The sequence below is a fragment of the Muntiacus reevesi genome, chromosome 2 (genome assembly GCF_963930625.1).
Source record: "Muntiacus reevesi chromosome 2, mMunRee1.1, whole genome shotgun sequence".
NCBI lineage: Eukaryota > Metazoa > Chordata > Mammalia > Artiodactyla > Cervidae > Muntiacus > Muntiacus reevesi.
Window position 1 is genome coordinate 144,012,470 of NC_089250.1, and position 12,193 is coordinate 144,024,662.

At 45.5% G+C, this 12,193-nt stretch overlaps 2 protein-coding genes across 13 annotated transcripts in view; both read right to left on the reverse strand.

Moving 5' to 3' along the window:
* Window positions 1-2,038, reverse strand: part of SEC31B (SEC31 homolog B, COPII coat complex component) — a 60,873-nt gene extending 58,835 nt beyond the window's left edge. For 11 of the 12 annotated variants that reach the window (XR_010661550.1, XM_065923118.1, XM_065923119.1 and 8 more), the window contains exon 1: window positions 1,959-2,038. The gene's annotated coding sequence lies outside the window, so the exon portion shown is untranslated. The remainder of the gene's footprint in view (window positions 1-1,958) is intronic. The other variant, XM_065923115.1, reaches the window with a different exon arrangement.
* Window positions 2,039-5,265: 3,227 nt separating this feature from the next.
* Window positions 5,266-10,729, reverse strand: NDUFB8 (NADH:ubiquinone oxidoreductase subunit B8). Its single transcript, XM_065923123.1, has 5 exons — window positions 10,571-10,729; window positions 10,183-10,309; window positions 8,582-8,681; window positions 7,828-7,983; window positions 5,266-5,452 (listed from the first exon to the last, which is right to left on the reverse strand). The coding sequence occupies exons 1-5, from the start codon at window positions 10,653-10,655 to the stop codon at window positions 5,360-5,362; spliced, it is 561 nt and encodes a 186-aa protein (XP_065779195.1). The 5' UTR covers window positions 10,656-10,729; the 3' UTR covers window positions 5,266-5,359.
* Window positions 10,730-12,193: the final 1,464 nt, after the last annotated feature.

Genomic DNA, 12,193 nt, shown 5'->3' on the forward strand with positions numbered 1-12,193 from the left:
TCAAAACCTGCAAATCACCCTAGATTCCTCCTTCTCCCTCTTTCCCTTCTAATCTATCATTAAGTCTTCCAGATTTTACCTCCAAAATAAATCTTAATCTATTTTTCTCCATCTTCACCACCACTACTCTACTTGAAGACACTATCATCTATCACCTAGATTACTGGTCATCTCCATCACCCAATTCTTTCTTTGCACAAAGAGTAAACTTTTAAAATCAAAAATAGGATTTTGGCATTCCATGCTTAAAGTTTTTCAGTTCTATCACAGTTCAGTTCTATCTATTTCAGTTCAGGCTTCTATCACACTCAATAAGACACAAACCCCCTTTATCCCTGCTCACAACTACCACTTCAACTTCCTCTCTTCCTACTCCCCCCCTTACTTATCGGGTTCCATCTGCATTAGTCTTTTCTTTTAATTACTTGGTATTTCCCCACTTTAGAGCTTTGTAAATTAGGTTTGCTATACTTTGAAAGCTTTTTATTTCATTCTCTGAATAAGTGGTTCCTTATCACATCTTTCAGGGCTCAGCTTCTCACCTCCTCAAGGAGGTGAGTCACCCAATCCAAAACAGTATTTTTTGCTTCTTAGCAATTTGTAATTGTATATTTATTTACATCTACATTGTTGGTGTTGTACACTAATAAGTAAACTCCATGAAAGCTACCACTGTGTCTGCTTTGTTCACCATGTTATACCTAGTGTCAGAACAATGTCTAGCACATAGTAAATGTTCAATAATATTTTATGAATGAATGCAGACAACTATTTTAACTCGGGTTTCCAAACCAATTCTAACACACACTCAAGGTGCCATTCCAACAGGCTAGCAAAGCAGCAGGAAAGTTAAAAAAACAAAAACAAAAAAACAATGAACTTCATGGAGTAAACTTGGGACCCACTGTGACCTGTTTGAGCAAGCCACAGCCAGGTTAGTCTTTACCAACAACAACAAAAAAGCTTTTTTAATCTCGAGTGTACTGTCCAGCTTTAAGAAAGCTTAGGGCTGCCAACTCAACCAAGACTTCCCGGGCACCTCTAAACACTTGAGGCTACACCAGGACCACTCTGACGAGTTTGCACATCATACTATACGGTCACCAGTGCCACCTGCTGGTCAAGATTATTTTCACGTTTCTGGAGAAAGCTCTCTTAAGCGGGAGCTATAATTAGTTCAGTGCACTTAACGTGCACCTCCCATTTAATTCTAACAATGGTTCCGTGCTGTTACTATCTTCCCTGTAGGGAAGAAAACTAGCTAGACCAAGCCGTGAACCCCAACCAACCTTCAGAGCCCGTTGCTTTTAACCATTATACCAGTCTAAAGTAAACTCCTAGTGTTTAAATCCCAGACAGCCTACAAATTGAGAAGATAGTCTTGTCATCTACTTTGTTCAGAGACAATTGTTGGCAAAAATGGTCCCCGATGCAGTCAGAATGGCGGGGCCTGGGAGCGTCAAAGGTGGGGAGAGCTATGGATCATGCAACCAAGAGCTGGATACACTGGTGCAGTGAAGGGGGAAAGCCAGCTTTCCTTGGCTGTCCACTCCGTCTCTGGAGGACGGTCGGCCTTCCCCGCGGCTCACCGGCGTCAGCACCGACGGGCGTTTTCGCCCGGGCGGGACGCACAGACCGGCGGCCGACTCTGGGCCCCGGACAGGTCAGGACCCAGGGCTGCTGAGGGAAGCGCGAGGGCAGCGCTGGAGAGAGATCGTCGTCGGGCTGCGGGGCCCGGGCGCCGCAAGGAGAGTGAGCCGGCTGCAGTCGGAGAGCAGGGCGGGCATCGTGGGGCCCCCTGAGAGGCACACCGGCCGGAGCCCCCGAGAGAGAGCCGGGTGGGCCCGGGTCTCCGCCGAGGATGAGCGCCCCCCCACTCTCGCGAGAGAGGAACCGCGCTCTGGGTCCCCGGCGCGCCTTCTGCTCTCAGGAGCCCGGGACAGGCGGGGAAAACCAACCTGCGCGGAGAGCCCAGCTCACTGGCCTGGCGTCGCAGAGCTGGAGTTGGAGCCGGTTCCCTCAGGGCGTTGGAGCTCAGCTGGTGCTGTGGACGGCGGCGGCGGAGGGCCAAAAGTAGTCCAGGCCGCGGGCACCGCCGCCCACAGGCGCCGCCAGAAGCCAGGCCCGAGACCCGGACAACCCACGGAGAACGTTCCCTCGTAGAAATGTAGCTTTTAATGGGGCTTCCCTCATCTGTCCTGTGATTATGCAGTGGGTCAGATCCCGCGACTCTTAAAGTTCTGGGGTATTCGAGTCAGGCTCTGGGGGTATCCTCTGAAAAGGGAAAAATACTAATTGAAGCGGAAAAGACCTGGTCCTAGCTCCAGGAGCGCTCTGTGGAATCCACTTAACTGAAAAGGTGAAAAGCAATCGAGGCCAGGTGGGGCTAGCGTTAACCCGTCTACCAATGTAGGAGACGTAAGAGACGCGGCTTCCTTCTCTGGGTTGGGAAGATTCCCTGGAGGAGGGCAACCCACTCCAGTATCCTTGCCTGGAGAAGCCTGTGGACAGAAGCACCTAGCGGGTTACAGTCCATAGGGTCACACGGAATCGGTCACGACTGAAACGACTTAGTCCGTCCAGGCCTTAACACCAGTGACTTTCTGCGGCGGACCAAAAACTGGTGCTCCCAAGGGCTGTAGATGGGCGGAGGGCGAGGTACTGTAGACCAGGGGCTACCCTTCGGAAGGTATGAGACGAGACAGGTGTTACATGTTGAAGTTTGACGAAGATAGGTGATGTCCCAACAAGGAGAAAAGGGCCCAACAGACTGATAGGCACCCTGGCATTTCCCACACAGTGAATGAAAACGGCCAAAGTTGGGGAAGTGGGCTGATTACATACAGATTGTGGAATACTAATTCCACTCTGCAGGTAATTGGGAGTTACTGAAAATTATAGGTAGATACGGTGGCTTAGAGGTAAAGAAGCTGCCTGCTAAAGCAGGAGACACTGGTTTGATCCCTGGGTTGGGAAGATCCCCTGGAGAAGCAAAAGGTAACCCACTCCAGTATTTTCTTGCCTGGGAAATACCATGGACAGAGGAGTCTGGCAGACTGTAGCCCATGGGGTTGCAAGAGTTGGAACCAACTTAGTGACTGAACAACATGCAGTAAGATTATATCACTAGCAATATGGATCCCCTTACAGAGAAAACAGAACTGGAGGCAGGGAATCAAATTAGGAGACTAACAGAACAATTCAGGTACAAGGTGATGGATTGGATTAACAGATTGTAATAGCTGAACAGGCTCTTGTGACTGATATAGGTAAACAGTTGGCAGGGGTATCTGTGACCATATATATCTATTGATTGAGGGAATTATGGTATTTCCAAATAAAATGTTTTATAGGCAGCTGAAGATTTTAGACCTAAGTTATTTCGATTCAAAACTTATAATGCATGAATTCTACTGTAGTCCAGTCTGATATACCTCCAAAGATGGTGAGCTGATTATGACTGGGCCCCAAGTCTTTGTGACATAGCTCTAGATTTCCTTTTCACATGGATATGGGAAGTTTTGAACTCAGAACAGAAAAGAACAGAGGGTACTGGTGGTGCCTGCCCACTCTTTTTATGTACTATTTCTTGAATTTTTCAGCACAACAGTGGATAACAAACAGGATTGAAAACTGAACCTCAGGCAACAACTCAAAGGAGGGAATGAGGCCAAGGTGTCACTAAAGTGTTCTGAAAGAAATCTGAACCAAAGGCATAAGGTTAGTTTCAAGTAGGACATGATTTAAAAACAAACAAACAAAACACTCTTCCTGCAACTGGGACATTTTAGAAATTCTTTTCACCTTGTTTTATAAATGCTAGTCTTCTCTTCTAGGTAACTCATTGAAGGCAATTATTTTCTTGTTCAACTTTATATCCCCAAGGCCTGTGAGTGTCATATATATTAGGCAGACAGACGTTTGTTAAATGGTTATCAAATGCTCTAAAGGACAGAGAATGAAGACATATAAAAAGCAGTGGAAACCTTCAGAGAGACATTTCAGAAAAGAAAAGAGAGGCATTTCAGCAGACCCACTCCCTGATCTCATAAATGTCTTTCACTGTCTTCACACCTGTAAAGGACCCCTTATCTACCATGAGTGGACTCACTTCCACAGATTATGCTGAATGTATACTTTTTTATGTGACAGGTTTTTAGGCAGTATCATTGTAATTTAAGAAAATGTCCCTAAAGGGAAGAAAAGAACATAAATTGGTTCTCTTTAACAGATGCATTGAGATACACCCTCAAAAATATGGTTTTTCTCTTTCTAAAGGCTATTATAGGAGTTTGGATCAATCATTAAGGTAATGAAAGCCAAGCATAGTTTCAGTAGTAACTCAGTGACTATCCTCTAATTCATAAATATAGGTAATGTCAACTTATAACAGTCTAGGATTCAGAAGCTGCTTTGGAATACATATTCTCTTTTTCTAAAATGAAGTATAGTTGATTTACAATGCTGTGTTGTTAATACATATTCTTATAAGAGATATATACAAAATTAGAGGCAATCACAGCCCTAGACTTGTCCTAGAACACCTATTTATCCTATAGTATTTTGAAATATGTTAGAGTATACATTTGTTAGCTAACTACTATTTTTTTTTTAATTAAGGAGGGGGATATCAGTAAAATTTAATATTCTTTCAAACAAAACCCCTTCATCTGTATCATATACTTGATAGCTTCCTCTAAGGCAATTTCACAAATCTCACCGAAAGTGAAAAGTGAAAGTGAAGTCGCTCAGTCGTGTCCTACTCTTTGCGACCTCATGGACTGTAGCCTACCAGGCTTCTCCATCCATGGGATTTTCCAGGCAAGAATACTGGAGTGGGTTGCCATTTCCTTCTCCGCTAACTACTATTATTAAAAAGTTTTTTTATGGGAAATAAATCTGTTCCAACTTCAGAAGTCAAAAACCCTGTAAATGGGGAGCTACCCATAACACAACTGGAACCCTCAACTACCTTTCCCAACAAAATTAACAAATCAACATCTTCTTATGCTTCAGTTCAGTTTAGTTGCTCAGTTGTGTCCGACTCTTTGTGACCCCATGGATTGCAGCAGGCCAGGTCTCCCTGTCCATCACCAACTCCCGGAGTCTACCCAAACTCATGTCCATTGAGTCGGTGATGCCATCTAACCATCTCATCCTCTGTGGTCCCCTTCTCCGCCTGCCCTCAGTCTTTCCCATCATCAGGGTCTTTTCAAATGAGTCATGCTTAAGCAGTAGTTATTCCCAGGGGAAATGAGGCACAGATACCACAGCACTAAGTTTTATTAGGGGTTTCATTAAAGTTAAATTTCTCCAGTTGAAGGAGTCAGCTAGGGAACACAAAGCTCACGAAGCCTCCTCAGATCTCATAGTGAACCACTGGCTCAGGTTCTTTGTTGGGATCACCGCCTCGTTCCAGATACAGATTATTGTAAGGATACTGCTTTGGCCCCTAAGGAAAAAACACAGGTCAGCAAGAACAACATATATCCAGCCAACACCTGGCCACAGCCTACCCCGAGTGAAGAATCACACACAGTAAACAGGTACACGGTAGCTTCTGGTCAGACCCAGCTGGGCCAGAACAGCAGGGACAGCACTCTTCTTCCCAGCTCAGCCCAAGGCAGTGAGAAAGCTTAGACTGTAAGAGAAGTGGTGCCTACAGAAACATATATATATATATATATATATATATATATATAGAGAGAGAGAGAGAGAGAGAGAGAGAGAGAGAGAGAGAGGGAGAGAGGGAGAGAGTGAGTGAGTGTGTGTGTGTCTGTTAAGAGAAGGGTCCCTACAGAGGTAGAGTGTCTGTGTGTGTGTAAGAGAAATGGTGCCTACAGTGTATGTGTGTGTGAGAGAGAGAGAAAGAGAAGGAGGGAGAGGGAGGGAGAGAGAAAGGGAGAGCATGAGGGAAGCTTTCTAAATGAGACGATGCATCCATCCATCCCACTCTCTCGGGGTTGAGACAGACTCAATCTCCTTTAAGTCACTCAGCCTCTAATGGTTCCACCACTAAAGTGGCCTAGCAAATGAGGCGTGCAGGAGCAGTAGTGGGGGAAAGCACAGAGGAAACATAGCTTGGACGTGCTTTAGGGGCTGCTGGGTTTACCAACAAACAGCTGTCAGAGAACACAGCTCAAGGGGAGGAGAAAAGGGTCATGTGCTTACAGAACTGAAAAATGGAGGAGCCACACTGCGTTTCTTGCTCTCCTGAAGTGGTTAGTGCTCACACCAGCCCTATGTGCACTCTCCAGCCTGGGGCCCCTGGGGCTTGGTAGGAAGGCTAGTGTCAGTGCACAGACATACGAGCTACCATTAGGACATTGCCTATCTCAGCAGAGGTAGCACTGTGCAGCCAACTGGAGACAGGGCAGCCTCCTGCTTTTAGTACCTTTCTCACAGTCTGCCCTGTAGACTATTCCCAGGTTAATCTTTTAAAAACCTAGGCATCATTACAGCATTCTTCTGTTCAAAATCCCAACATGGCTCCCTGCTTCCTAGAGGCAGGCCAAGTCATCAGTGTATTCCCAACCCTTAGCACCTGCTGTACCTGGTACATGATAGGAGCTTCATAAACATTTATTGAATTAATGCATTACTATACCATCCAGATCTCTCAGCCATGCAATAAAAGCTGCCCAACCAAACTGATCAAATATACTTCACAATATTTTTAACACAGCAGTTTCCATACCTGATTTCCCAGCACATCAAAATTACCTGGGAACCTGTTAAATATTGATTGTAGAACCCCACTGTGGAGTTACTGAATTAGGCTCTCCAAGAGCTAAGGAATCTGACTTTTTAGCAGTTCCCCAGGTGCAGCTGGTTGTCAGAGAGCTATTTATAAACCTATTCCACTCCAGCTAACTCACTGTCCTCTTCCTCCATTCTGTTTTCTTTTCCCCCAAATGTTCTCTTCAACTTCTCTCCATCATCTAAAAATATATGTTTTAGCATCTAGCATAATCCTCCCTAACAGCACAAGCACATATTTTCACTATGCACATATATACACAAAAACTGTGCCAAATTCCTGTATATGTTCCAATGTTGCTCACGTCACATCTCTAAATTTTCTTATCCAAATTAAATGTCCTCAAAGCTAGAGAGTATATTTTCATTCTTTTTTAAAGTATAGTTGATTTACAAGGTTTGTCAATTTCTACTGTACAGTGAAGTGATTCAGTTATGTATGTGTGTGTGTGTATACACATTTTTTCATACTCTTTTCCATTATGGTTTATCACAGGATATTGAATATAGTTCCCTGTGCTTTACAATAGGACCTTGTTGTTTATCCATTCTATTTATACTAGTTTGCATCTGCTAATCCCAAATTCTCAATCCATTCCTTCCCCATACCAGCCCTATGTGCACTCCCTGGCAACAAGTCTGTTCTATACAGACAGTATATTTGCTGTGTCCTTCATGTTCTCTAAAATTAACTGTCCACGTTAATTGCTTCCTATAGAAAATGCCCTTCACACCAATAAAGGATAAGCTTTCAACTTGAGATTCCCGGACTCTACCTTAAAAGATCACTTGCTGAAATATGGTGTTAAGTACACTTCACCAAAGGGCAACTCTAAAGGCTAGCTGGCTTCTTCATTCTCATTCCTCACTTAGTCCCACAGTTTCTTCTCACTCAGACTGACCCAAGATAGAGTCAAAAGCTGTGCTTTAGTACTTGTTCCAGGACAGTAGCTAAGGCCCTCTACAGGCCTCACCAGGAAGCCAAGCTTGGTATCAGGTAGATCTCTACTCCAGAGACTGCATTCCCTCAGGAAAGTGTGCCTGAAGGAGCACTCCTCAGATACTCACCACAGGCTGGTAGGCGGGGTAAGTCTCCCCTACCCAAAACATGAACAGCATGAAGGCGACGAATCCAAAGAGGTGCTTACACATGAGGTTCCAATTAACAGGAGTCGGGGACGTGTCCACACGGTTCCTGATATACATGTCCAGGTCCCAGTGCATCTGAGACAGAAAGGCAGATCACTGTCACATACTGCTCTTCCTGCAAAAGGCAGGTAGTCCAGAGTGATTAGAGCCTCATACAAGACTTGAAAGGCATTCTCCTGCCCTGGGCAATATTCTGAGAGCCACATCTGAGATACTCTGGACCATAGGACTGGATGCTGTCTTATGTCTGGGTTTGGCTGATCAGAGACAGTCCCAATCATGAACATTCACAACTCAAGAGCTTCGATTATTCTCAGAAGTCCTATTCCACACACACACACAGGGAAGCTTAGGTCTCAGAGCACTTGACCCTGCTTCCTTGGGCAGAAAAACCTTAGTGTTGTTGATGTTTAGTTGCTAAGTCATGTCCAACTCTTTGCGACCCCATGGACTATCCATGGGGTTCTCCCAGCAAGAATGTTGGAGTGGGATACCATTTCCTTCTCCAGGGGATTTTCCTGGATCAGGGATCAAACCCATGTCTCCTGCAGTGGCAAGCAGATTCTTCACCACTGAGCCACCAGGAAAGCCCACTTGGGCAGAAAAGTGCCATCTGATCTACAGAAGACATAGGGAAAAAGAAGGAAGGGCAAATGGGACATGGTTCTCTTACCGGTTCGCCCCAGTTCAACCGAAGGTCTGGGTGGTCCCAGTCATACCATGGATCCCTCTCCTGCTGTGAGCGGTCAGGCAGTTTCGGATAGTCACCATACCTGAGAGACAGCAAGAACTTCTGGACACGGCTTTGAGAGCCTCAGACAATGCACAGCCTCCTCAGCTCTGAGATGAGAAACCAAGTGACAAGATAATGGCTTTCCCCAAAGGACAGAGGAACTAACCTTCCAATCAAGATCTCAGTGTTTTCCTGTGGTGCACATATTGAGAAATGTTGGGTTAAAGGGCGGCTGGTAAATATCCCAAATATCCCCCCAGAAAAACTGTGGCAATTTACATTCCTGCAAATGGTATAAAAGAGATTAATTTTCCTGAATGCTTTTCAGTATCAAAATTATCATTAATAAAATAAAATAGTTGCTATTTTATTTTTTTATTAAATCTCAATTTTCACTCACTAAGCACAATGCTAACTGCAGAAGTCCAAATTGTTATTAAAAATTCATGTCAAACTCTGAAACATTATTTAACATATGTAAGCTTTTCTTATCGTCTTTCAACAAAAAGAAAAAAAGTCACGCCATGTTATAATGTTAGCAAGGGAAGGGAATTCAACAATCAATCACTCTGTTTTCCTGAATAGACAGAAAAAGAAACTGAAGTTTAGAGTCTGAACCTAGGTTGCCCAGTTAACTGGAATAAAAACAAAAAGGTATAGATAAAAGAAGCACTCTTCATAGCAACTGTGTTTCTCAACCACAAAACTGACATATATCTTCAAGCCTCAAACACCTTATGGGCGTGATAGGCTGGATTTTTCACCAGCAAGTGCAGGTTCAACTTATACAGACTGCTACCGAGGCTGCTCTTGTCCACAACACAATAGAAGTCATAGGAAATTAAAAAAAAAAAAAGTCATAGGAAATGATGACAACTAGGACATGTGTCACAGGAAGTGATTGGAAAACAACAAGATGAATAGGAGCTGCTGAAACCATCGCTTAAAGAGTGATGCTAGGGAGAAAATGAGGGTGACGGTAATCAATTCAGGTAATTAACCAGAGATGTTATGGGGAATGGGGGGAAACCATCAACTGGAGTAAGAGTTAGCTATTTAACCTTTTAAAGTTGCTAAGATTTCCACTACGCTAACAGCAACGATTAAAAAAAAGAAATATACACATATAAATATAGAGTACTCTATCTACAAATAAGGTTCTCATGACAGGAGTCCAGCTCCAGCCTGGTCACGTGCCTGGATGACAGACAGCACCTGAGCCCAGCAGATGCTCGATCTAAATGAAACCTTGCGCTCTGGATAACCAAGGAAGGTTCCCGCTATTCAGGGGTCCTCAAGGGAGCTATTAAAACCTCAGCTTCCTCATCTGAGGAAACAACCCGAGCCAAGGAGAAAATTAAAGTCCTCTCGACTGCAGCTGCTCACCCATCCCCTCCCACCTCTCTCCACCGAGAAAAGTACCCACACCACTGACTCTGAAGGGTCACGAAAAGGTTCGGGGAAAGGGGATCAGAGTAGAGACACCCACCCAGTCCGAACCTCTCCCATTACTACTCGGGTGCGGGCAGACCCTATCTTACCCCATGCCATCATCTGGGTACGGCTCGTAGTCTTCCACCCGCATATTATACTTCTTGGCGGCAGCAGCCCGTTCTTCTGGGGTCCTGGGATAGGGTCCCGGGAGCATGTCCTTGGTAATGTGGGAGGCTGGAGGGCAGAAGAGGGCAAGTCAGAACCAGCCCCATTTTTCCTGTCACTCTAAAGGCTTCAGGCTTCAAGGTCAGAGCCCGAGGCTTCGAGGGACCAGCAGACCTTCCTCCCGTTTCTGTGGATATCCCAACTCCACCTCCGCCCTTTCCCGAACTCGGCGACCGTGGTACCCCACCAAATCCACTCTGCGCCCGACACAATAAACCTCAGGCACCCCTCCCTCCCACCCACACTGAGGCCTCGCCCGTTCTAGCGGACCTGTCCGTGCACCCATCGGCACCATGTTTCGGGCTGCCTTTTGCAGCCACCGGACTCCCAGGACCCCCGCCCTGGCCGCCGCCATCTTCACCTTCTTCCCGTTTCACCCCGCACATGCGCAAAGACTTTGTCACGGCGCCTGAGCCGGGCCAAACGCGGTTAGGGAGAAAATTGTTAAAGGAAGGGCGGGGCTTAAACTGTGCCGGGACGCCAGAAGGTTGGTGAGCGGATCCGTCGAGGCCGAGAGGCAAGGCGGGAAGGACAGAAAAATAAGCGGGTCACTGCTTTGACATTTCTGATTGTTGACTCCCTTTTCTCCCTCTGCTGACTTAGACGCATCCCAGAATAGCGGGCATTCGGAACCTGAGCATCTCGGGTGGATAGCTGACCCACCTCCCTCAGGACCTGTATAAGTAAAATGAGCCTGTTGGCTTCCCTCATAGCTCAGTCAGCAAAGAATCTCCCTGCAATGCAGGAGACCCGGGTTCGATTTCTGGGTCGGGAAGATACACTGGAGACGGAAATGGCAACCCACTCCAGTGTTATTGTCCGGAGAATCCTTTGGACGGAGGAGCCTGGCAGGCTGCAGTCCATGGGGTCGCAAGAGTCGGACACGACTTAGCGACTAAAGAGAGAGAATCTTCTTCTCTGGCTGCTTGGTTGCCTTGTTCTTCTCCTTCAGTGACAGTTCCTCTTTCCATCTTCAAACGTGATCATTCTTCAAATTTAGTGCTTGGTCTTGTTTGTTCATGTTTTGTTTTCCACATTAATTATTTCCTTCAGTTAGAGGCAAATTGGCCCCCAAAACTGGTGGTTTTGTTTCGGCCGCGCGACTGGCGGATCCCAATTTCTCGGCCGGGGATTGAACCCGCACCCTTGGCCTTGAAAGCGATGAGTCCTGACCACTGGACCACCAGGGAATTATCCCTCGCCTCCCAAATGGTTCTTCAGTTTCAGTCTCGTGTTTACATCCGCATGTCTCAGTCACCACAGCCCAACAAATATAAAACCAGTCCTATTGTTTGAACCCGCCTCAGATTTGCTAGACTTGGATAAACACACTTCGAGCCGAACCATTGGCGAACACTCCAGTACTCTTGACTGGAAAATCCCATGGACAGAGGAGCCTGGTAGGCTACAGTCCACGGGGTCACAAAGAGACCGGCACGACTGAGCGACTTCACTTTACAGCCCAACAAAAGAATGGGAGGGGCATTATTGTTCGCATATGAATGTTTTTATTTACACAAGTATGATTTGCATAATTTACAGTATATGCATGCACATTTCCAGGAACTTTTAGAGTGATCACTGTTTTGGAGTAGAATCCATTATTATAGACATTCCCAAATATATATCAGAGCAATAAAAACTGATAAATACTCTTCAGTATATGAAATTTGGGGGAGAATTACTTTACAGCAACTTGCCCTCTTGCAAATGAGCAACTAATTGATGTTCAGAATGGGGGGGTGACATCTGCACTCGATCAATAGCAAACCCTGATCTAATTCAGTCGAGAAACAAGAGTTGGACTAAGGCAAAAATGCCTTTTAAGTAGGTGAGATGGAGAAATCAAATGGTGCCAAGCAAAAAAAACAAAACAAAACAAAAACGCCTTTG